At 60.6% G+C, this 25292-nt stretch overlaps 1 protein-coding gene across 1 annotated transcript; it reads right to left on the reverse strand.

The window, feature by feature from the left end:
* Window positions 1–580: 580 nt before the first annotated feature.
* On the reverse strand, window positions 581–25113 carry NPTXR (neuronal pentraxin receptor). The gene is made up of 7 exons (XM_056137473.1): window positions 25105–25113; window positions 24534–24599; window positions 19650–20654; window positions 7394–7613; window positions 5546–5793; window positions 1505–1684; window positions 581–868 (listed from the first exon to the last, which is right to left on the reverse strand). The coding sequence occupies exons 1-7, from the start codon at window positions 25111–25113 to the stop codon at window positions 644–646; spliced, it is 1953 nt and encodes a 650-aa protein (XP_055993448.1). The 3' UTR covers window positions 581–643.
* Window positions 25114–25292: the final 179 nt, after the last annotated feature.

Here is a 25292-nt window from a genome sequence, read left to right on the forward strand (position 1 = left end):
GGGGGCAGAGAGAGGAGGGTTTCACTGTCTGTGCTGGGGGGTCTGTGGCTCACAGGGCCGTGCCCAGCTCTCTGGGGCCAGACACAGGCCTGCAGGCTCTGCTTGCTGTGACACCCCTCGTCCACCCAGGGGTTCTCAGGCTGACCCATCCTGGGTCCCGGGAGCCCAGAGCACAGACCACCCCGCATTTCTCCCGGGGTTCTGGCCAGGCGGGGAAGGCAGAGAGAGGGCGGGACACACACCACACGGCTGGACCGGCCTTGGCTGCTGCTCAGGTGATGTGTGCTCACTCCTCCCCTTCCTTCCCATGCGGAGGGGTCCGCCTCACCTGTCCCCAGCCCTGGGAGAGTGGACACAGCTGTGGGTGGGCACGGGGGGGTAACTATGGCCCTTTGATGTCCCGGGAGCTGGGGTGGGGCTGTCCAGGGCCAGGCACGAAACACTCAAACCACAGAACACCAAGGAGGGGTTCAAGAGAAGGGGGAGGGTGGGGAAGGGGTGCCCCAGAATCCCGGGACCCTCCATCCTCAGCGGTCACCCCAGAGCCGAGCAGGGAGTCCTGGAGGATGGGTGCAGGCGTGGGGGAGAGGGGAGGGGGGAATGTGCCCCCCAAAGTCCCCTCATTCCGCCAAGGCAGGGCCCCTCAGGCCTTAGCTGTCCCCTTGCAGACGTCGAAGGGGGCCTTGGTTGCACCCCCAAAGGCCTCCACCAGCTTGTCTTCCCAGGGCAGGACGTTGCCCAGCAGCGGGCCTGTACAGTTGGCAATGCCTTGGACCTGGGCGGGCGTCAGGACGTGGTCCCACAGGTTAAACTGGGCAATGTCACCCACGAAGGCCTGAGTGGCATCAAACCGGCCGCCCAGGGTATCCTGGGCAAAGAGAACAGCAAAGAAAGAAAGACAGACGGGTGAGAAGGAGCAGAAAAGGCGGGACCTCTTGGCCAGACCCTGCCCCAAAGCTCTAGGCCCCGCCCCCAGGCTAAGCCCCGCCCCAAGCACTAGGCCCTGCCCCAAAGCTGTAGGCACCGCCCCCAGGTTCCAGCCTCACACCAAAGCTATTGGCCTCGCCCCCAGGTTCAGCCCCGCCCCAGGTTCAACCCAACCCTAAGCTCTCCGTCCCCCCCATGATTAGCCCTGCCCCAAAGCTTTAGACCCGGCCCCAGATTCCAGCCCCACCCCAAAGTTCTAGGTCCCGCTCCCAGGTTCAGCCCTGCCCCCAAACTCCAGACCCCGCCCCAGGCTCAGCCCCGCCCTGAAGCTCTAGGCCCCGCCCCAGTTTTCAGCTCCGCCCAGGCTCCAGGCTCCGCCCCGAAACTTTAGGCCCCGCCCCAAACTCCAGACCCCGTCCCAGGTTCCAGCCCTGCCCCAAGCTCTAGGCTTTGCTCTCAGGGTGCCGGACCCCTGCAGGGCTCTGGCTCTTCGGGATTTCTGCAACCCTCTGCGGAACCACTGGTGGACTGCTATGCTCCCCAGTTTTTCTGCTCCACCCCTCCGCCTCAGCCTCACCTGCTCTTGGCCCAAGATCAGGATTCCGTGAGGCTTGATGGGGTGCCAGGCGGCCAGGTTCTCACCAGAGCCCCGCGGCTCTCCGTCCTGGTAGGCAGACCACAGGCCGTCCCTGGTGGTCCAGGCAATGCAGATGTGGTGCCAGGTGTTGTCCTTCAGGCTCAGGGGCAGCTGGGCCACCTAGACAGAGGGCCCCAACTCCAGGTCAGAGGGCTGGGGGTCCCAGGCTAGAGCAGTGGGGGTCCGCCCTCCCCTGCTTGAGTCTGCCCACAGCCCCACCCCGCGGCTCCCTCAGCCCGTGGAGGCTGTTCCAGGGAAGTTTCAGTGGTCTTCCAGGTTGTCTCCTTAGTGTCACACAGTGCTCAGCCACGGCTGGACTAAGTCCCGTGAGTCCTGGGGGCGGGGCGGGGGGAGGGGCTGCTCGCTCCTCCCGATCCCCCTTTCCCCCAGCACCCCGGCCCAATGGATCTAAGCTCCTGTGAGCTGAGAGGTTCTCACTGCCTGTGCATCTGGGGCTCAGGGGCCGGGACAGGGGTGATTCCTGAAATCATGACTGAAGGCAACACTCTCGCTGCCCGCTTGGTGCCACGCCCCGTTCTGGGCTCTGGGACATGGGGTCTGGCCAGAGCCACAGTGAGTTGGGTCCGGGTAGGAGGAAAGGACTGGATTCAGGATAATAAAAACAAGGGGCGCATACAGGGCTCTGGGGTAGGGGGCAGCTGGGGTGAAGGCACAGGGGCCAAGCGGACAGCAGCCGGGGAGTCTCAAGATGAGGGAAGGACAGTGGGGTGTGACTGGTCACCTACAAGGCCCACCACGGGAGGGGACGCAGGAGCCAGGCTCTGAGGTTGGAAGGAGGAGGAGGAGGAGGAGGAGGAGGAGGAGGAGGAGGAGGAGGAGGAGGAGGAGGAGGAGGAGGAGGAGGAGGAGGAGGAGGAGGAGGATCTTAGGATCTGTTGGGTGCCAGGCTGCTAGAAAGACTTAGAAAGACTCCAGCGGGCCAGGGGCAGGCAAGGGCCCTGTCCAGGGTGCTGAACCCCAGCTCTCGATGGAGCCCTCAAGAGCTCAGTACCCAGCTGGGGCAGGCTGCAGCCACAGAGTGTAGGAAGTGGGACCAGTAGTAGGACCTAAATCAAGTGCAAACCCTGGTCATCTTCATCGTCATCTTCTTCCTCTCCTCCTCCTCCTCCTCCTCCTCCTCTTCCTCCTCCTCCTCCTCCTCCTCCTCCTCCTCCTCCTCCTCCTCCTCTTCTTCTTCTTCTTCTTCTTCTTCTTCTTCTTCTTCTTCTTCTTCTTCTTCTTCTTCTCCTTCTTCATTTACTACTTCTTGTTTCATCTACTTTTTATCTTCTTTTTCTTCTCTCAAAGTCTACTTCTCATTCTTCTCTTCTTTTTCATCTTCTTTTTTCTTCTTCCATTTCTTCTTAGTATTCTTATTCCTATCCCCTATTATTTCTTCTTCTTCCTCTTCTTCTTCTTCTTCCTCTTCTTCTTCTTCTCCTCCTCCTCCTTCTTCTTCATCTTCTTTTCTTCTTCTTCTCTTCTTCCTCTTTTTCCTTTCCTCCTTCTTCTTCCTCTCCTTCTTCTTCCTCTTCTTCCCCTCCTCCTCCTCCTCCTCCTCCTTCTTCTTCATCCCCTTCTCCTATTCCTATTCTTCCTCCTCCTCCTTTTTCTCCTCTTCCTTTTCCTCCTCTTTCTCCTCCTCCTCCTTCTCCTCTTTTGGTTTTTGGCCACTCAGCTATGCTCAGGGCTTACTTCTGGCCCTGTGCTCCGGGATCACTCTTGGTTGGCTGGGCTTGGGGGATGATATGCTGGGAATCAAACCCAGGTCAGCTGCAGGTGAGGCTAACACCCTCCCTTCTGTACTATGGCTCTGACCCTGCCTTCCCAGTCTTCTTAGGATCTGTTGGGCACCAGGTGTAATGAATGGCCCCCAGCATTGCCCTCCTCCACAACCCAGCACAGGTCCCTCTGCAGAGCCGTTTGGGGGCGGGGGTGCAGCCACTCCTCACAGCTCTGCATGGCCATGGGCTGGTCAGCAATGAGAAACAGTGCTGTTTCCATCTGGTCTCAGAAGACCACCGGGCTGCAGCAGTGGGCAGCAGGGGAGGCTCTGGGGATGCAAAGACGCTTTCCTCCTTCCCCTTCCCTCTTAGTCACCCACCAAACTGCTGCTACGTAGCCCCTCACCCCCACCCTAGGCTGACCCTTGTCCTGCTTTGAGTCCAGGTAAGAAGAGTAGCAGGGGCTGGAGCGATAGCACAAAGGGGAGGGCGTGTGCCTTGCACGCGGCTGACCTGGGTTCGATTCCCAGCATCCCATAGGGTTCCCCGAGCATGGCCAGGAGTAACTCCTCAGGCAGAGCCAGGAGTAACCCCTGTGCATTGCCGGGTGTGACCCAAAATGCAAAAAAAAAGAAGAAGAAGAAGAAGAAGAAGAGTAGCAGGGCTGAGAGGAGGCGGTTTCTGAACACCTACATGACAGTGACACCCCGTACCAGCTGTGTGGCCAGGAGCTACCAGCTCCCCTCTGCGAACCCCAGCACCCCCTTCTGCCAAATGGGCATAATAAGGGCTGTGGGGAGGGTCTGGCAGTGACGGGGCTTGTTAGTCCAGAGTCTGGAAGGACCCTCACATCGGGGAGAGCATCACGCTGAGTGAAACGAGGCAAAGGGAGGGGACGGGCACAGGGTGACTGCACTCGTTCGTGGGATAGAAAAAATCCCCATACTATGAGACTAATCATTGTCCTCCCATTGTTCATCGATTTGCTCGAGCGGGCCCAGTAACGTCTCCATTGGAGACTTTGTTGTTACTGTGTCTGGCATATCGAGTACGTCACGGGGAGCTTGCCAGGCTCTGCCGTGCAGGCGAGATCCTCTCGGTAGCTTGCTGGGCTCTCCGAGAGGGGATGAGACTAATGGCCAAAGATAATAAAAACAAGGGCCAGGAGGACTGGTCCACGGTTGGAAGCCTGCCTTGGGTGCTGGGGGAGAAGGGAGTTGGGCTAGAGAAGGGACCACTGTGACCATAATAGTCGGAAATGATCACTCTGGATAAGCACTGCGTGCTGAAAACAGGAAGGAGCAGACATAATAATCTCTCAGTATCTGTATTGCAAACCACAATGCCCAAGGGGGGGGGAGAGAGAGAGAGAGAGAGAGAGAGAGAAATAATTTTCAATATCTGTATTGCAAGTCATAATGCCCAAAAGGGGAGGGAAGGGAGAGAGAGAAAAAGAGGGAGATAGAGAGAGGGAGGGGGAGAGATAGAGGGAGAGAGAGAGGGAGAGAGAGCGAGAGGGGGGAGAGAGAGAAAGAGAGAGAGAGGGAGAGAGAGAGGGAGAGAGAGCGAGAGAGATAGAGGGAGAGAGAGAGGGAGAGGGAGAGAGGGAGAGAGAGCGAGAGAGATAGAGGGAGAGAGAGAGGGAGAGGGAGAGAGGGAGAGAGAAGAAAACACCTGTCACAGAGACAGGCTAGGGGGTGTTTGCAGGAGGGTGGTGGGAGGAAAACTGGGGACATTGGTGGTGGGAAATGTACACCGGTGGAGAGACTGTGCTGGAATATTGTATGACTGAAACCTGACCAGGAACAGCTTTGTAACTGTGTATCTCATGGTGATTCAATTGGGAAATAATTAAATAAATAAATAAATAAATAAAGGCGCATCTCCCGCCCATCAAGCTGGGGAAACGCTCCAAGCCGGGACAAACACGTTTCTTTCTGCCCACACCCTCTAAGGCAGAGATCATTCATGTTCCTGCTTTTTAGATCAGGAAACTGAGGCGGGGGATGGATGGCGGGGGATGGGGGGTGGGCGGAGTCGATAAAGGTCACCAGCGGGGAGGTCATAGTCTCCAGACCCTGAGTCACCATCGCAGCTCCACCCCGGGGGCGGGGTGGGGAGCATCTCCCAGAACCCCCACACTCGCGGCCGCTAATCTGGGGAACCCAGAACCCCAGCTGGCCCTTCAGACATACAGAACCAAGAGGACCACCCGGCGGTGCAGGGACCCCCCCTCCCCGGCCCGCACCGCCCTCACCTTGTCATTGATGAGCAGCTCCATGGGGTCCTGGCCGGCCTCCAGCAGGACCAGCTCGTTGGCCTGTCCCGGCACCGAGTAGGAGAAGGGGGTGCCCTGGCCGCCGCCGGCCGAGCGGGAGCGCAGCCACGCGCAGACCGTGAAGGCGTAGAGTTCGGGGACCGCCTTGCGCACGCGCCCGTACATGTAGTTGTTGCGGATGGGGATGCTGAGCTTGAAGGCGTCCGGGGGGCTGTAGGCCGAGGGCCCTGGGGGCGGGGACACAGCGGGGTCAGCGGAACCCAGGTGGGAGAGACCCCGCCCCGCTCGCTCCACGCTCTCGGGCCCTGTGGCCGTCCAGAAAGGCTGGGGACAGCCACACCACCAGCCCCAAGCCTCCTGTATGGGTTTGGTTAGGGGCCAGGCCCGGCAGTGCTCAGGGATCACTCCTGGCGGGGCTCGGGGGACCCTACGGGGTGCTGGGGGGCAAACCCGGGTGGCCCCATGCAGGGCTAGCGCCCAGCCTGCTGTCCCATCACCTGGGTCCCGCTTTCCTTCTCCTGAGGTCCTTTTCCACACCGAAGCCCGATGCCGGCTCTCGGCGCCCCTGGACTCCCGCCCCGTGTCTCCGTTTCCTGAGTGTCGTCTTAGGGTGTCAGAGATGACGAAAAAGAAGGCAGAGCAGATGGAGGCAGGGAGCAAACTTCCAAAGTCCCAGAGTTGGAACCGGAGCGATAGTACAGCCAGGAAGGGGTTTGCCTTGCACACAGCCGACCTGGGTTCGATCCCCAGCATCCCATAGGGTCCCCCAAACACCGCCAGGAGTAATTCCTGAGTGCATGAGCCAGGAGGAACCCCTGAGCATCGCCGGGTGTGACCCAAAAAGCCACTGTCACTGTCCTCCCGTTGTTCATCGATTTGCTGAGAGGGCCCAGTCACATTGTGAGCCTTGTTGTTACTGTGTTTGGCATATCGAATACGTCACGGGGAGCTTGCCAGGCTTTGCCGCGCGGGCGAGATACTCTCGGTAGTTTGCCAGGCTCTCCGAGAGGGGCGGAGGAATAGAACTTGAGTCGGCCATGTTGGCTGCATGCAAGGCAAACACCCTACCCGCTGTGCAATCGCTCCAACCCCCCCAAAAAGCAAAAAAAGGGGCTGGAGCGATAGCACAGCGGGTAGGGCGTTTGCCTTGTACGCGGCAGACCCAGGTTCGATTCCTAGCATCCCATATGGTACCCAGAGCACTGTCCTGAGTGCATGAACCAGGAGTAACTCCTGTGCATCTCCCAGGTGTGACCCAAAAAGCAAAAAAAAAAAAAAAAAAAAAAAAGCCAAGAAAAAATAGAAAAAAGAAAAAAAGAAAAGAAAAAAACACCCCGAATGAGTCAGGAACGGGGGCGGGAGGGGAGCCGGGCCTCTGGGGGCTCGTCTCTCTGCCCTGTCCACCATGCCATCTTTCTCAGAATCCTGCCCACCCCCACCCACCCCCCGCAGTACCAGGCTCTACACAGGCAACACATGTCGGTGTTAGTGAGTTGTGGGCTCTGTTCTCTGGAGTGCTAAGAAGCACAAAGTTTGGAAACTCTGGAGTCAGACCTAGACTTGACCTTGGACAAGTCCTTTGACCTCTCTGGACCTCATTTTGCCTGTCTGTGAAATGGCCAGAACCGCAGCACAGTCCGTGAAGGTTTAAACCCCCTAGTGAGTTGGGTCCATACCGCCTCCCGCCCCCGAGGGGAAACGCCGATGACTCTCCCGGGGGGTGGGTGGGGGGCTCTCAGCCTCCCCGGCTAGCATCAGTGCCCAGAGAGCAGGATGGGGTCTCCCAGGGTACGTGTCACCCTGGGCCGGGAGGCTGCCCACACTCACCATGCTCCAACTCGGTCACACGTCCTTGCAGAGCGTCCAGCTCCTTCTCCACCTCCTGCCGCTGCTGGTGGCTGCTGTGGCTCAGGGCCGCGCGCTCCTTCTCCAGCGCCAAGACCCTGGCCAGCAGCTGCCCCTCCAGCTCGTCCATCTTCGCGTGCAGGGCCGTGGGCACGGCGGGCGCTGGGCCAGCCGAGAAGTTCACGCGGGCAGGCAGTTCCTGCTGTTGGGGGGTGCAGAGAAACATGCAGGTGAGAGGCCCCGGAAGGGCAGAGGGAGAGAGAGGCGGGGAGGGGGGCCGGGAGAGCCTCAGTTTCCCCACATGGTCATCTCTCTGCCCCCACCCGGGTCGGGAATTGGGGAAGCTTGTGGTCATCCACTCACTGGCCCCTTGCCACTGTTCCATGATGGGGGTCCTTCTAACTCCCCGGGGGGCTGTGCACCCAACACTGCCTACATGCGGTGCCTCCGTTTCCCCTCTGCCCCTGACAGATGGGACACAAGGAAACAGGAGGCGTGCATACCTGAGCAGACAGGAAGCTCGCTACCTCCAGAACCTTCCCTGGGCCCAAACAGTCCTCCCGGTGCCGGGGCCAAGCCCCCTCTGCCTGTGGACTCCCTGGAAGCCTTGGGGGGACCCACCATGGCTCACCCCGAGTGTGCCGCACCCCAGGCCAGACGCTGAGACTGTCCACCCAAGACTTTTCAAAGCCACTCATGGTGGTTGGGGGAGAGGGGCGATGTTTAAATACCCACTTCACAGATGGGAAAACTGAGGCAGGCTTCCTTTGAAGTCCCCACAACAGCGAGGCATGGCCCTGAAGCTGCCACATCCCCTTCCCCCCCGCCCCTCCCTGGAGGAGCCTGACGCCTGCCAGGAAGGAGGGACAGACAGGCTGAGATTCACAAGGAAGTACGAGTCGAGGGCTGGAGCACAAGCTGTTCCTTGGTGAGCGCCACCGCGTTCCAGGACAGGAAGGGCGGGGAGCGGGGGGTTCTCTGGATCCGTCGTGCGTATCCCCCCCACCCCAGCACCCCAAGTCTGAATCAGAAGAACGTGATTCTGACCACCCCACTCGCCCATCTGCTGCGTGCGGCGGTGTGTGGGCCCCTGGCCCCGAGCCAGGTGGGCCTAATTGGGCTGGGGGTGGGGTGGGGGGATGGTCCAGCATCCCCACTCGGCTCCTGAGGGGGGCAGGGAAATGGGGGCTCGGGGCTCCCCCCCGGACTCCCGGAGTCCCTGGTTCTGGTCCAACTCAGCACCCACGTGCGGGCTCCGCAGACTGAACCATGCAGCTGTCCTTGTCCCAGCAAGACCCAAAAGGAAGCCCTGGAGAAGCACCCCAACTCCTCCTGACACCCGGAGTGCCAAGGAGACCCTCTGACGGAGCAGGGAAAGGAGGCTCAGAGAAGGCAAGTCACCCAGTGAAGGTCACACAGCCTCTAAGCTGTTATGCCAGGACTGTGATGTACACACCTCTGAAAGCAGGCTGCCCACAGAGAATCGAGGGGCCCTGAGAAAGCGGGGGGGGGACCCAGCAGGCTGTATCAGGTGGAAGTGGGGGGCAGCTTTGTGGGGTCCGGGGAGAGGGGAGGTGCCGGGGTCCAAGTCTCACTCTGGAGAGTGGCCCCACCCAGGCCAGCTGGGGCGCGTCCAGAGGTGGCTGCCCTCCCTCCCCCTGCACCAGCCAACCCATTCCCAGGCCCTCAACCCTCACACTCACACCCTGCTCCACCAGCTGGGTGGTCTGAGGGTGCCGTGCCTCAGTTTCCCCATGGTCAGAAGGGAGCAGAGATGACATCGTCCCCTAACACCAGGGAGCGGATGAGTGTGTTGAGAGCTGTCGTGCCTCAGTTTCCCCTTGGTCAGAAGGGATCAGCGATGACATCATCCCCTAGCACCAGAGAGCAGGTGAATGTGTTGAGAGATCGCAGGAACTGTGCTCTGATTATCTGTTGGGTTTGGTTTCAGGGCCATGCCCGAGAGTGCCCTGGGCTGGATCCGGCTCTTGTCTTGTGGCATCTCTCCTGGCAGTGCTCAGGGAACCAGACGTGGTGCCCAGGATCCAACAGGGATTGCCCATGGCAAGACCAGTGGCTTTCCGCCGTGCTCTCCCTCTGGCCCAAGCACTTTGATTCTGAATGAGGATGCCTGCCTCTGCTCTCAGTTCAGTGCTCATTAAACTCTTGAGACGGGACGGAGTGATAGTCCAGTGGGTAGGGCGTTTGCCTTGCATGTGGCCGACCCGGGTTCGATCCCCGGCATCCCATCTGGTAGTTCGAGTACTGCCAGGAGTAATTCCTGAGCACTGAGCCAGGAGTAACCCCTGAGCATCGCCGGGTGTAACCCCAAAAGACAAAACTAAATAAATACATACATAATCTCCCGAGACAGCTGACATTTCTTCACAAAAAAGGTTTGGCGGGGGTCCCTGTCGCCAGGGAAAGGCTCAGGAAAGGGCCATGAGTCTTTAGGGCACGTGGGGTGAAGCTAGAATGTTCCAAGGGGCCTTCCCTTCATTTTGGTTTGTTTTTTGAGGGGCCACACCTGGAGGTGCTCAGGGTTTCCTCCTGGTGCTGTGCTCAGGGATCACTCCTGGCAGGCTCAGGGACCGTAGGTGATGCCAGGGATCAAATCTGAGTGGGTTGGTTCTGGAGTGATAGCACAGCGGGTAGGGCATTTGCCTTGCACACGGCCAACCCGGGTTCGATTCCCAGCATCCCATAGGGTCTCCTGAGCACCGCCAGGAATGATTCCTGAGTGCAGAGCCAGGAGTAACCCCTGAGCATCGCTGGGTGTGACCCAAAAAGCAAAAAAAAAAAATCTGAGTGGGTCACACACGAGACAAGCGCCTCCCTGCTGTCCCACCTCTCCGCTTGTCCCTGCTGGACAAGCTTGATGCCCCCATGCATCCCCAGCGTTCATCTGCCGCCGCCTGCCCCTCCCTCACCAGAGTCCCCATCTGTCCCCGGCACCTCACCCCAGGCCCTCCGCACACTCGATTCCTTCTGCCAAGAACTCCCTTCCCGCACCCGCCTTTCCGGCCACGCGCCAGCCTCCAGATGGCAGCTTTGCTGGCGCCTGAGTGAGACACCCCGAAGGCGGGGGAGGGAGAGGGCTTCTCCGGTGCCCCCACCTCACACTCACTCAGACTCTCAGGGGGCACTTCCGGCACACCCACTGACCCATGTGTGGCCTCGGACACGTGGCCTGACTCCCTCCGCTGTAAAAGGGGGTGACGGCGTGTGTTTCCTTCTGGGGATTCGGAATGAAAGAATACAGAGCCTGGCTTTCCAGGAAGTGGCCGTGATTAAGATCATTCTCCTTTTTTTCACTGCTTCCGTTTTGTTTTGTGGGGCCACACAGGGCGCTCCTCAGGGCTGACTCCTGGCTCTGTGCTCAGGGCTTGCTCCTGGCGGGGCTCCAAGCACCATATGGGGTGCCGGGATCAAACCCTTGGGTTCATCGCATGCAAGAAGAGCTTCTCTGGTCCCCCATGTTATATATATATATATATATATATATATATATATTTTTTTTTTTTTTTTTTGCTTTTTGGGCCACACCCGGTGATGCACAGGGGTTATTCCTGGCTCTGCACTCAGGAATCACTCCTGGTGGTGCTCGAGGGACCCTACGGGATGCTGGGAATCGAACCCATGTTGGCCGCATGCAAGGTAAACGCCCTCCCCGCTGTACTATCACTCCAGCCCTTGGTCCCCCAGGATTATTGCCTTTTTTTTTCTTTTTGGGTCACACCCTGCCTCTGCACTCAGGAATCACTCCTAGCTCGGGGAACCCTATGGGATGCTGGGAATCGAACCTGGGTCAGCCGCGTGCAAGGTCAATGCTTTACCTGCTGTGCTATTGCTCCAGCCTGGACCAAAAAATAATTAAAAAAAAAATAAAAATAAAAGAGTTCTGGGGACCCTACCTCATTCTCCCTGCGGGGGGCGCCCCTCCACACCCCTGCCCCAGCCAAAGGCCTCACAAAGTGGCCAGTGGAGCTAAAAAGCGGAGAAAAGTGCTCAAGCCCCGTGAGTCAGCAGAGCCGCAAAGAGGCCAGCGGTGAGGCTGGGCACGTGCGCGGGCGACCTCGCCAAGGCTGTCGGCGGCGCGCGCGGGCGGGCGCGGCGCGGCGCTGGCTGCCACTCCGGGGACGCGCGTGGCGGCTCCTGGAACGCCGATGCCGCCTCCTGGACCCACGCGCCGCGGGCCTGGGAAGGAGCCAGAGGACTTTCAGCATCTGGCCGCCAGAAAAAGCAGCGTCCCCCGCGCGCGCGTCAAGGAAAGCCAAGTCTTTAGCAGCGGCTCGGGGCGGGGGGACCAGTCCTGCGGGTGCCGGCGACAGGTTCCACCCCAGCACCACCCAAACACACCCCGGACCCTCTCCCCAGCAGCGGCTGTGGGGGCCGCTCCAAACTGCGACTCACTGTGTGTCAACACGTGGTTTAGCCCACGATGCATCCATCGCCACTGAGTCCGCAAAGAAGGGGAAGAGGAGGGGGGAGGAGGGAAGGAGAGGCAGTCCCGGGTGGGGGGGTTACCAAGCACCGGAGCACAGCCCAGCGATGCCAAAGGCAAGTCCCCCCCGCATCAGGTAGCCCGAGTGAACGTCCAGACGACCTGTGAGTGACAACCAGAGACAAGCAAGTGCATGTCCTTGGGTCTAGTTGCGTGAAACCCAAACATGCGAGAATCGGGTCCACCTGGGCCAAGGTCGGCAAGGTGGTGCCTGAGGGGCTGGGTGGGCGTTAGGTGGGGGTCACACACAGGCATCTGGGCACTGGAAGTGATTGGATTCTGGATTTTTTTGGAGGGTCACACTCAGCGATGCACAGGGGTTACTCCTGGTTCATGCACTCAGGAATTACTCCTGGCGGTGCTCGGAGGACCATATGGATGCTGGGAACCGAACCCGGGTCAGCCGTGTGCAAGGCAAATGCCCTACCCACTGTGCTATTGCTCCAGCCCCTGGATTCTGGATTTGGGGGGCACCTCTGTGAGTGTCTTGCTAACATCTGCATCTCTCTCTCCGGTGAGATCCGGAAGGGCTGACCTAATGGGGCGACAGCAATGGACACAGGAGGACAGAGGCGGGGTGGGGGGGGGTCCTCGGGAGGCACCTGCCACCCTTCCCATTAGGCAGGGGGAAACTGAGGCTCCAAGTGGAGAAGGAATTTCCTGAGGCTGACACAGCAAGTCAGAGCTTGTAAAATGCACTGCTTCACCTGAGCCACAGCACTTGGGGGTCTGCCCTGCTCGGGGCTAAGCCTGGTTTAATCCCCAGCGTCACACAGGGTCCCCCGCCAGGAGCGACCACTGGTCACAGAACCAAGACTGTCATGGGGCTGGAGTGATGGCACAGCGGGTCGGGCATTTGCCTTGCACGTGGCCAACCCGGGTTCGATTCCCAGCATCCCATAGAATCCCCGAGCACCACCAGGAGTAATTCCTGAGTGCAGAGCCAGGAATAACCCCTGTGCATCGCCGGGTGTGGCAGAAAAAGTAAAAAGAAAAAATCAAGACTGCCAGGTGTGACCCCAAAATGAAGGACAAGACACCAATTTTCTTGCAGGAACCAAAGAGCAGGAACTGGAGGGGTACCCCAAGTCGATACCCCAACCTAGCTCTGGGGGTGGCCAGCCAGAGAGAGGGAGGGGGTGTTGGGGTCTGCGGGCAGCTGGATCGGGACCCCCAAAGCTTTCCCAGCCCCCCCATCTGTAGTCTCCCAGCGACCCCCACAGAGCTGGAAGCTGGGCCCTGGGAATCCTGGTTTGGGGGACCATGATTCCACGGCTGGGAGTGGACACAGCACTAGCCCCCCTGAGAGCAGGTGACGCCCCACATGCAGCGATGATGGAGGAACTGAAGTCTGAGAAGTCATCAGCAGAGCCTAGAAGTCATCAACCCTCCTCCGCAGGCTGGTCTCAGGATGGGGGCCCGCGATTTTGGGCTGGGAGCTGGTGCCCCCCATCTGTAACCCACCCCCCAATAATTCCCATTCAGGAGACGGCTGCCCTAGAAAACCAGAGTTTACCCCCCTGGGATTAAAGCTTGTCTCTTCTGCGTCGCCCCATTTCACAGGGGAGAAGACTGAGGTCGGAGAGCGAGTCCCCAGCAGGAACTCTGCCAGGTGGCCCTGCAACGCTTCCCACTCCAGCGTGCACAGAGGTCGGGGGGTTCTGGGGAGGAGGGTCTGGCCCTCTGGGCCACTTTCCAGAAGGGAGACAGGAACACGGGGTCTGCCTGACTCTGCATGTCTGTCCGGACCAGTGGCCTCATCCCTGCCTCACGATGGTCCCGGAAGTCCGAGCTGGACTGTGTGAACCCCATGGCCCCGACCATGCACAGGGCTGAGGAGGGGGATGGGGGGCCGAGGCGACAGGGGGGTGCCACCAGGGTCCTTCCCGTTGCTCGTCTAATGGCTCCGAGCAAGGGCTCCTGGTGAGCCTCTGGTTCTCTTGCGGTTGCTGGGCAGCCTCTGAGGGTCGGCGGCACCTTCTCACCAGCCCCTGGGAGGCAGCAATGATTCCGGCGTCCTGAGCAAGGCCCAGCCGCGGGCACAGCTCTGCCGGGCCCTCTCTCTCCTAGAAGCTGAGGTCTGGGCCATCCAGACGGAGGGGCTTCACGGCGAGAGCCAGGGTGGGCGGGAATCAGAGGCCTGAGGGCACCCACCTTGCAAATATTAGGTCAAGAGTCCAACCCCCAGGGCCCCACACATGTTAAACACCCATGCCCACCAGGCCACAGCCGGGTTTGCGTCAGCAGCACAAAAGCGTGCAGCACCCCCAGGAACACCCCCAGGAACACCGCCACCTCATACCCGACCCCTGGGAGGCATCACAGCTAAAACGTGCAAACACCATACAGTCTCCCCGCCCCCAACACCGCAAAAATAACGACGACAGGAAGGGAAGGGGAGGGGAGGGGTAAATTTTTTTTTTTGGCTTTTTTGGGCCACAGCCATTGGTGCTCAGGGTTACTCCTGGTTCTGCACTCAGAAATCACTCCTGGCAATGCTGGGGGTTGAACCCAGGTTGGCTGCATGCAAGGCAAACCCCCTACTTGCTGGACTATCACTCCAGCCCCAGTTTTGTTTTGTTTTGTTTTGTTTTGTTTTTTTGCTTTCTGGGTCACACCCCAGCGATGCCCAGGGGTTACTCCTGATTCTGCACTCAGGAATTACTCCTGGTGGTGGTTGGGGGACCCTATGGGATGTCGAGGATTGAACCTGGGTCAGTCACGTGCAAGGCAAACGCCTTCCCCGCTGTACTATCGCTCCGGCCCGGGGAAGAGGTCAATTAAAGTAAACAGTGAATTAAAGTAAACACTAAACACAAGGCTTGGGACCCAGGCACTGACAGGCTCCAATCCGGTGTCTGTGGCGGGGTGGCTTTTTGTTTATTTGGGGGCCACATCTGGGTCCACTCGGGGGCTATCTACGACTGATGCTCGGGGCTCCCTCCCAGAGGTGCCCAGGGAACCATAGGCAGGGTCGGGATTAAACCCAGGCCTCCCCCACGCAGAGTGCAGCCCAGCCCTTGCTGTGAACCTTCCAGCTCCTGGCAGTGCTCAGGGGCCCAGAAGGGGTGCCAGGGATCGAACCTGGATTGGCCTCATGCAACACAAGCACCCTTGCCGCTCCTGAGTATTTCCTGCCCTCTACACCTTAGTTTTCTCCTCTGTCCTGGGGGACAGACTCCGTCACTGAGCACTTTTCTTTTTAAATCACACCCGGCGATGTACAGGGGTTACTCCTGGCTCTGCACTCAGGAATTATTCCTGGCAGTGCTCAAGGGACCCTATGGGATGCTGGGAATCGAACCCGAGTTGGCCGCATGCAAGGCAAACACCCTACTAGCTCCAGCCCCTGAACACAAAAATATTTTTGGCTTCTGGGGTCATACCCAGTGATGTTCAGGGGTTACTTCTGGCTCTGCACTCAGGAATTACTCCTGGCAGGGCTCAGGGGACCCGATGGGATGCCGGGGGTTGAACCCAGCTCAGCTGTGTGCAAGGCAAACGCCCTAACCACTGTACTATCGCTCCGACCCCTCACCAAGCATTTCGGAAGATTGACTGAGATTCCACGCAGTGCCGGACTTGGCATGCTAAGTGCTCAGTCAGTGTGCCCTGTGCTCGTTCTGACAGCGAGACTTGGGGCTATTAGCATCGCGGGGCCTGGAGACCTGGCCGTGAGCAACCTCAGTTGACCCGTCTGTGGCTCTAGCTGGGGTCGGGGGTGGGAGGATGCGACCGGCCTGCCAGGCTGGGTTCAGGATGTCATTTGTATCCAACGCGCTCTGCTCAGATCAATCTTGAAGCTTCATTACACACACAGATTGCATTAGTGGAAAAAAAAAAAAGGAACATCGGGTTCTGTGTGCCCACGTGGGTCGGCCCATTGCTTGAGCGACTCGCGGTCCCAGCGCCACCAAATCCATCTCCGCTGACCTGCTAACACAACCCCGGGGATTCAGCCGCAGAAACAGTTCCACAAGACGCAAAAGAAACAAACAAGCCGCGAGGAGCCCGGGACAGGACGGGTCAAGCAATGAGCATCTAGCAGGGAAGTAATTAGACGCGTCCCCCGCCACAGGCGGCCATAAAGGTGCTGATGGATGGCGGCAATGGGTCCCCGGAGAAGTCGCATCGTTAAAATGCTGTCAGCAGTGTGGCTGGCAGCCCGGGAACCAGGCCTGTGGCAGCCTCACACTGGAAGGGCTGCAGAGCGGCCGGGACGGTGGGACTCAATGGAGGGCTGGGTTTTTTTTTTTAACCTTTTTAAAATTTTCCTTTTTTTTTTTTCTCTCTCTCTTTTTGATTTTTTAGAGTCCGGCAAGCTATCGAGAATATCTCGCCCACATGGCAGAGCCTGGCAAGCTACCCGTGACGTATTCGATATGCCAAACACAGTAACAACAAGTCTCACGAAGGAGACGTTACTGGGCCTGCTTGAGCAAAATCGATGAACAACGGGAGGACCGTGACCGTGAGCCTTTTGTGGTGTGAGGACCAAGCTCAGATCTCTAAGCTCATCCCTGCTCCATCCATTCACCCTGAGTCTTCCCTTTTCTTTTCTTTTTTTTCTTTTTGGGTCACCTCCAGTGATACACAGGGGTTACTCCTGGTTCTACACTCAGGAGTTACTCCTGGCGGTGCTCAGGGGACCAAATGGGATGCTGGGAATCGAACCCGGGTCGGCCACGTGCAAGGCAAACGCCCTACCCGCTGTGCTATCTCTCCAGCCCCACGTTTTTTCTTTCTTTGGTGTGTCTTTGGCTTTCGGCCACATCTGGTGGTACTCCATGGCTACTCCTACTTCAGTGCTCAGGAAGCCCCTCCTGGTGGTGCTCAGGGATTTGTGTGGTGCTGGGGGCTAAACTTGGGCCTCTGGCAGGAAAAGTCCTTGCTCCAGCCCTTTGTGTTATCTCCCCCCCCAATCCCAGATTATTATTATTTTTTTCTTTTTGGATCACACCCGGCAATGCACAGGGGTCACTCCTGGCTCATGCACTCAGGGATTATTCCTGGTGGTGCTCAGGGGACCCTATGGGGTGCTGGGAATTGAACCCGGGTTGGCTGCGTGCAAGGCAAACGCCCTACTCGCTGTGCTATCGCTCCAGCCCCAATTTTTCAATAACAACAACAATAAAAGACCCACAACAGCAATACAAGCCTAGAAAAAGGAGACAATTGTTCTTCCAATTGAGGCCGGGGGCAGCAGGCCATCCAGACCTGTCCTCCCCTGTGGTGGTTGATTTGATGAGGTCTGAGAGAGAAGGAGGCAGAGATGTGCCGGGTGGAGATGGGCAAGGGTGTGTAAAGATGATGGGAGCATAGTTGGGAGGAAGGCGGGGCCAAAGTATAATCAGGGAGGGCCCCTAGGAGGAGGTGTCCTCAGAGCAGTCTCTTTAAGTGAGGAGTTGGTAGGGGTGGGGGTACAGCGGGAGTACTCCAGACTCAGAGAGCCTCGACCTGAAGAGCAGCTTGGAGCAGGGCGAGGGGCGTAGCAGCCCTAGGCAGTCTCAAGATACTGAGAAGTGGGGGTGGCTTGAGAATCTGTGGGTGCTCTTTGAAGGGAGGAGGGAAGCTACAGAGGTGGGCATGGGAGGATCATGAGGGGCAGTGCACATGCCTGGCGTGGCTGAGGCCGGGGCAGCTATGATGGTCCCAGGCACCGCCGAGCAGGGTCCCAAGAACGTTTTTCTAAATTCATTTTATTTTATTCATTTTTTTTTGGTCACACTCAGCAGTGCTCAGGGGTTCCTCCTGAATCTGCACTCAGGAATTACCCCTGGCGGTGCTCAGGGGACCATATGGGATGCTGGGAATCGAACCCGGGTCAGCCGCGTGCAAGGCAAACGCCCTATCCGCTGTGCTATCACCCCAGCCCCCAAAAAACGTTTTTCTAAATTCATTTTATTTTGTTTTTTTTTTTTTTTTGGTCACACTCGGCAGTGCTCAGGGCTTACTCCAGGCTCTGCACTCAGGGATCACTCCTGGCAGTGCTCAGGGGACCCTAGGGGATGCCGGGGATTGAACTCAGGTTGGCTGCGTGCCCAGGTTACCCCCAGCCAGTTTGTTTCTGTCTGCAGTACTCGGACCACCAGGGGTGGGCGTGGGGGAGCCCTGGCCAGCCCCTGCCAAGTCCCAGCCTCCAGACCCCCAACTCAGGGGTTCACCAGAAGGGAAGCCCGCCTGCCAAATGCAGCCCGGTGGGGGGTGGGGAACCCCAGCGGCCTCTGGGCCTGGGGCAGTGCCCGAGGTTGGCAACCCAGACCCGATCTGCTTTATTTTCTGTTTCACATTCATCAACTCTGTTTTCTAAAAGGAGGGTTTGTGCCCATTTTTAAATAGGAGGACATACTTTGTTGTTACCTGTTTTGTTTAGGAGGGCCATTCCCGACAGTTCTTAGGGCTGATTCCTGGCTCGGTGCTCAGGGATCACTCCTGGCAGGGCTGGGGGGGAGCATATGGGGTGCTGGGTATGGAATCCAGGTCAGCCCCAGGAAAGGCAAGCACCTATTTTGTGGGCCCTGGGCCCTGTTTTGTTTTGCTTTTTTTAGATCAGCAGTATTCGAGCTTAATGATTAAAAAACAGACGGAGCCGGAAATTGATTCGGCCAGAAGGTCGCATAGGGGGCCTTCCTGGACCACTCCTGCTGACCCCATTCCACAGGTGACGAGACTCGGGCTTCTCTGAGGACTCTTCGCATCCACTCCTGGGCCTCTGGTCTCTCAGGTCACCTCCTGCCTCTGCCCTTCACCTCCCCTGGGGCATGCACACAACTTCAGACCTGGTGGTTGTGGATGGCGGGGAGGGAGGGGGTGAGTCCATGGGGACAACCCACCTCCGGCCAGGGGACACTTGTGTGCTCAGCAGTACCGTGGCGGAGAGCCAGGAGTGGGTCCCCCCTGTGGGTCCCTGCCAGCCTCCCTCTGCCCCTGGATGCTGCCTTGGCTCCGTCTGGGGCAGGGGTGAAGCTTGCTGCCTCCCCCCATTTCCACAAATCCAATCTCGTTACCTTCTCTCGCCACAGTCTGGAATTGGGGGAAGGGTGATAGGGGAAGACGGGGGTCTTTGGGGTCTGTCTCGGTTGGTCGGTCCCTCATCCCCTCCAGAGGGCCCCGTGGGGGTCTGGGAGCGAGCAGGATGGGGGACCAGAGCCCAGGCCGGCATCAGACCCCGCTGCAGTCCAGGAGTGCAGTGAAGGTGGTGATCCCGGCAGTGCTGAACCCTGCTCTGTGCCCAGTGCTCGCCCACCCCCAACCCCCGTTCGGCAGCAGGGAGAATTCACTGTCTGGGCAGTGATCCCAGTCGGGGGGGTGGGCATCTAGGGGAGGCTTGGAGGTGAGGGGCACCTATGTGGTTCCCTCCTCTCCGGCGGAAGCGAAGAACCCCGAATCCTTGGCCGCTACCGTAGGGAGTGAGTGTCCGGGCCGGCGCGGGTCCGGGGGACAGAAGGAAACAAAAGGGGCGTGTCGGGAGACGCCGGTCGCCGCGGCCCCGCGTTCCCTCCCCTGAGAGACGGCGACTCTCCAGCGCGGAACGGGAGCCGTTCCGCGCTTTTACGCACGCGGAGCGGAGCCGAGAGGCGCGGGACTAGGGTGCGAGAAACGAGCGAGCGCGGGCGGCGCCGCGTCCCCGGAGGGAGCCGGACGGGAGAGCCGGGGTGAGGGGTCCCCGGGGTCCCCCGCGGCGCGCGCGCCCCTCCCGCCCACCGCCCCGACGGCGCGGCGCGCGCGCCTCACCTCCAGGCGGTCGATGCGGTCCCGCAGGGCGCGCACGGCGTCCTCCAGCTCCCGCAGCAGCGCGGGCGAGTCCCAGGCGCCGTCGGCCATGGTGTCCCGGCGGGGGCCCGCGCCCCCCTGCAGGCCCCGCGGCAGGCCGCCTTCGCAGCGGCCCAGCTTGCCCGTGAGCTCGCGGATGGTGTCCTGGTCGGCGCGGATGCGCGCCTCCTGCTGCAGCGCCGTCTGGCGCAGCTGCTCGGCCGTGCTCTGCAGCAGCAGCAGTTCCTCGCGCTCGCCGCCCGCCGCGTCCCCCGGCTCGGCCCCCGACGGGCAGGCGGCGGTCAGCGGCGTGCACAGGAAACGGCTGAACAGGGGCACGGGCGGCAGCGGGTGCGCGCTGGCCGCCGGCGCCCCGGGCAGCGCGGGCGGCCCGGCCGAGCCCCCCGCGCCGTGCAAGGCGCTCAGGCTGCGCTGCGGGCCCGGGGACGCGCCGGCAGAGCCCGGGGCGGCCGAGGCGTTGTCGCCGCCGCCGCCGCCAACGCCGCCACCGGGCAGCGCCCGCGCCGGGCTGGCCGCCAGGGGCACGCTGGCAATGATGCAGATGACGGCACCGAGGAACGCCAGCATGCCCGCGGCCAGCAGCACGGCCAGGAACTTCAGCGTGAGGCGGGCGGCGGGGGTGCCCGAGGCCCCCCGAAAGGCGCGGCGGCGGGGTCGGGGCGCGGGGCCCGGCGCGGGAGCGCGAGCGGCGGGGGAGCCGGAGCCGGAGCCGGAGCTGCTGCCGCGGCCGCTGCTGCCGCCGCTCTGAGCCGGGGCTGCGGGAGGAGCGGGCGGCGGGCGGCGGGGAGGGGAGCGGGTGCGGCGGCCCCGCCCCGCGGGCTCCCCGGGGCCCGCCCCGGCCCAGCCCCGCACCCGTGCCGCGCCGGCCGCCGAGACGGGGGCGCCCCCGGGAGGCGGCGCGGGGCTGGGAGCGGCGCCCAGCGGGTCCCCGCGCCGAGGGGCGGCGCCCCCGGGGGCCGCGGGGGTCTGGGAGATGGGAGGGGGGGACCCCGCGCAACCCCGATGCGCTCCGCGCCCTTCCCGTGGCGGGGACGCAGACCGTTCCCCGGAGGGCAGCCGCGGCTCTGCTCCGGGAGCTCGGCGAAGGGAGCGGCTGGCTGAGCGCAGGCTGGAGATCCCAACGGGGGAAACTGAGGCCCGGGCGGAGTCTAGGACTGCGCTGTCCAAGGTCACAGAGCTTGTGACCTCCGAGCGCGGTGGGAGGGCGACCCGGCGTGGGGCGGATGTGATCTGTGCCCACCTAGCACGGCCCGGCCCGGTCCGCCGGGTCTCCGCTGAACCCCGGACCTGGGCGAGGGTGGGTGGGTGGGTGGGGGCGGCAGAGGCGATTCCCCGCTCAGCTTGCGTCACGACACACCAGGATGGGGGAGTACAGGGCGCGGGCGGACCCCCTTACTTTCTCCTGTGTAAATGAGCCTCTATTTTGGTGCCTATTAACTGGGCACCCCAAACGTTGAAAATCTCGAAGGAAATTCCTTTCCACGGCACCACCAGCTCCCTTGTCCACGACGAAGCCCTGTCCGGTACTGCGTCCAGGCGGGTTCTAGGATTGAGGGTGCTCGTGGCAGAGGAGGGATCTCCTTCTGGTACCAAGGGGCCCCCATGTTCAGCACCCGTCCCTCAGGCGTCTGCTCCTTCCCTGACGCCTGACCACTCCTGAGTTCTCAAGGCGCCCCACACCTGTGGGCAGGGACAAAGCCTGGTGTGCCGGGTCCCCTGAGCCGGGTCCTTGACCTGGAGAACAGGCCCCGCAGCACCATGCAGGGACCCTCTTTAAAGGAGGGGGCACCAGTTCCCCGAAAGCTGAGACAGGCAGCAGAGGCCCAGGGAAGACGGACCTGGGTGAGACACTTGCACACTTGATGCCTTTGTCCTTTGTGAAGACGGAAATGTTGTGCAAGTGTCCCCAGGGAGAAACCGTCCTATGGGAAGGACAGGGTGGGTGGGCCCAGAGCGGTCCCCAACAGTGCCCCTCTAAGTGGGCGGCCCCAGGACATTGGGGGCAGCTGGCTAAGTGGGGCCTCTCAGCTGGCTAAGGTGGCTTTTGGTTTATTTAATTCCTGTTGGGGCTGGAGAGATAGCACAGCAGGTAGGGCGTTTGCCTTGCACGCGGCCGACCCGGGTTCGATTCCCAGCATCCCATATGGTACCCTGAGCACCGCCAGGAGTAACTCCTGAGTGCAGAGCCAGGAGTAACCCCTGTGCATCGCCAGGTGTGACCCAAAAAGTGAAAAAAAAATTCCTGTTGGTTTGGGGACACACCAGCTGGTGCTCAGGGCTCAGGGCTCTCTCCTGGTGGGGTTTGGGGGGCCCTGTGTGGTGTTGGGGATCGAACCAGGGTTGGCCTGTGCAGAGTAAGCACCCCGCCATTGTACTTCCTCTCTGACCCCTTATGGTGATTTTTGGGGTTTTGGTTTTAGGGTCACACCTGGCAGTGCTCAGGGCTTATTCCTGGCACTTAGGGATCATTCCTGGCAGGCTCAGGGGACCATATTGAGTGACGGGGAATGAACTTGGGTCAGCTATGAGCAAGGCATGCGACCTTCCCGCTGTACTATCGCTCTGACTCCAACACCTCTCTCTTTTTTTCCCTCTTGGCCCCACCTGGCTGTGCTCAGGGCTCACTCTTGGCTCTGCTCAGGGCTCACTCTTGGCTCTGCTCAGGGATCACTCTTGGCTTTGTGCTCAGGGCTGACTCTTGGCTCTGTGCTCAGGGACCACTCTTGGCTCTGTGCTCAGGGACCACTCCTGGCAGTGCTCGGGATTATGTACGGTGTCAGAGATCAAACCAGGGTTGGCTGCAGGCAAGACCATTCCTCCTCCTCGCTGTTCTCCCCCTAACCCCCTTACCTTAGCACCTGCTGCTTTGTCAGACAGTGGAAACACATTTCCCAGCATCCTCACTGCCTGCAGCCATAGGGGAGCATGGGTGATTGTCCCCCCCAACCCCAGAAATGTCCCCCCACCCCCAGCCTTGGGCACACCAAGTCCCTTCCCCCTACTTTAATTCATCTCCAGGCCTGCTGGGGGGCACAATTTCCTCTCCCCTTGCTGGTAGCCGGGGGCAGCTGGGACAAAGTTCATCTCTCTGGGGGTCCTGGGAACCCCCCCTCAATCCTAGCAGAAAACAGAGATGCTGAGGGGTGGGTTTGTGGGGGCTGCCGTGGCCCTTCTGGGTCTTGCTTTGCAGTGTCCCTCCTTCCCGCCCCCTTCCTGCATTGGGAGGGACGCCCGCCCTCTGGGCTGAAGCATCATTCCCTGAAGCCCGTGTTCTGAGGGGGCACGGTGCCCACCTCTGGGGGTCTGGCAACCAGACAAGCTCATCGTTTTATTCTAATGGGGAAGGAGGCAGTAAACTAATGAATAATTAACTAAGCAAGTGTATTTATAATCAGGCTGGGAAATCTAGAGAACACGAAGCAGCCAGGGGGTAGAAAGTTCTAGAAGGTGGGGCCGGGTGGTCCAAGGTAAGGCTGGTAGGACCTGGGTGTGCTGGGAGCAGGAAGAAGGCCAGGGCGGCAGGAGGAGCAGGCTGAACCCCCCCGCCCCCCGCTTCCCTCACTCCCCTGGAGGGCAGGGGCTACAACCCAGTTCTGCAACGCTGGCCAGAGGATCCGGTTTGAGGCTCGGCAGGGAAGGACGATGCGTGGCTTGTGTTGATGCAAGATCCCGTGGCCGGTTGCGTGGAGACGGTCTCCAGGGCCCCGAGGCAGGCAGGGAGGCCAATTAGGGGAGCGGAAGGGGGAGCCAGTGATGGCAGGCCCTGGGATGGTTTGGGGGTGTGAGCAGTTTTGAGGGGCTCAGACCTGGGGAAGGTCGGGGTGGGCAGACAGAGGCTGGTGGGGTCTGCAAACACCCCAGCTTCCTCCCCCCTGAGCTCTCCTAAAAATGCCCACCAGGAAACCTGCTTTGGGAAGACCCCCGAGCCCAGACCCCTCTGCCCCCTCAACCGCGGAGGGCAAAGCTGGGAGATGCCCCAAAGGTTCTCCAACACCCGCGGGGGGGGGTGATGCTCACACAAAACCTGCCCCCCACCGGCGCTTTACAGACGTTCCAGCTCCCGTTTCCGGAGGGCAGAAGCCCCCCCCCCCGCCCCGTGGCTTCTGGGGTACAGCCAGACAACGGGTATTATTCAGGGGCAGGAAGGAGTGAGTCACTGCTGGGTCGGGAGAGGGGGTGCTGAGAGAGACGAGACAGTTCAAAAGCCCCCCGGTCGCCTGGGGAGCCGCGGAGGGCAGAGACCAGCTGAGCACACGCTGGCAGAGACGCAGAGGCAGAAGCGGGCAGACGGCCGCCTCGGGAAGAGGGGTGAGGCTCCGCCCTCCCCCACAGGCCTCCCCGCAGGGCGGGGGAGATGGGGTGCGGGGGGGGGGGGTGTGCGAATGCAGGGGAGGTTGAAAATTCACAGATTCCCAAATTCAAGGCGTTATGGAAACACTATGGAAACAGTTTAAAGGCCCCGTGGTTGCCTGGCGTGCTGGGGACGGGGGGGGGGGGGGGGGGGGGGTGTGGGCGGGGCTGGGGGGCGGGAGATGGAGAAAACTGGACCCTCTGCTTTATTGGGAGCAGCGGAAAACTCCCAAGGAACTAGCAAACGGGGCGGGGTGGCGTAGCCGTAGCCCAGCAGGGAGGGCATCTGCCTTGCACGCGGTCGACCCCAGTTCGATCCCCGGCATCCCATAGGGTCCTCGGAGCACCACCAGGATTAATTCCTGGGTGTGGAGATCCGCTTCTCCACACAGATGCTCCCTGGGGGAGGGGTCCTGAAGAGAGAGGACACTGGGGAGGGAACACGTTGCAGCCTCCATCTCTGACCCCAGCTTTCCCGGACCCTCCCTTTCTCACCTTTGCTGTGGAAAGAGAAGAATCCGCCTCTCTTACCCGGCGGTGGTCGCCCAACGTGCAGCATGTCTGGGAAGAAGCAGGAAGAACAGATGAGGCCAGGCAACCTCTGATCTGGTCGACCTCTTCCTGAAAGAGCAGGAGAGGGTCTGAGCGATAGCACAGCGGGGAGGGCGTTTACCTTGCATGTGGCCAACCCGGGTTCGATTCCCAGCATCCCATATGGTACCCAAGCACCACCAGGAGTGATTCCTGAGTGCAGAGCCAGGAGGAACCCCTGTGCATTGCCAGGTGTGACCCCAAAAGCAAAGCAAAAAAAAGAGCAGGTACTTTGGGGAACTGGGAGCTGCCCACCACCCCCAAGTGCAGGGGGCCAAACTCGAGCTGGGCAGCTATCCCGCCTCTGACACTCTGCCTGACTCCCCAGAGCCCGGCCAGGAGCTTGGAGTGTACGGCGGCCCCTCCTGACCCAGGGGGCTCGGCCACTCTCTTGCAATGTCCACACACACTCCGTGCTGGTCCCTGATGGGGGTAGAGTGAACCTGTCGCCTTGTCCTGACCTTGGGGTCCTCACCCCGCCCATGCCGCCCTCCACTGCAACGCCCCCACCCTACCTCCCAACATTGAGCCTTGGGGGACCCTGGACCGGCCTCACCACCCATCCTCCTTCTCTGCACCCATCCTGGCACTTGGGGTGCACGTGCCCCCATGCCTGAGGAAGTACCTGCCAGGACTTCCTTTCCTCAGCGGGGTCAGACGCGG

Source organism: Sorex fumeus, unplaced genomic scaffold (assembly GCF_029834395.1).
Source record: "Sorex fumeus unplaced genomic scaffold, SorFum_2.1 ptg000125l, whole genome shotgun sequence".
Lineage (NCBI taxonomy): Eukaryota > Metazoa > Chordata > Mammalia > Eulipotyphla > Soricidae > Sorex > Sorex fumeus.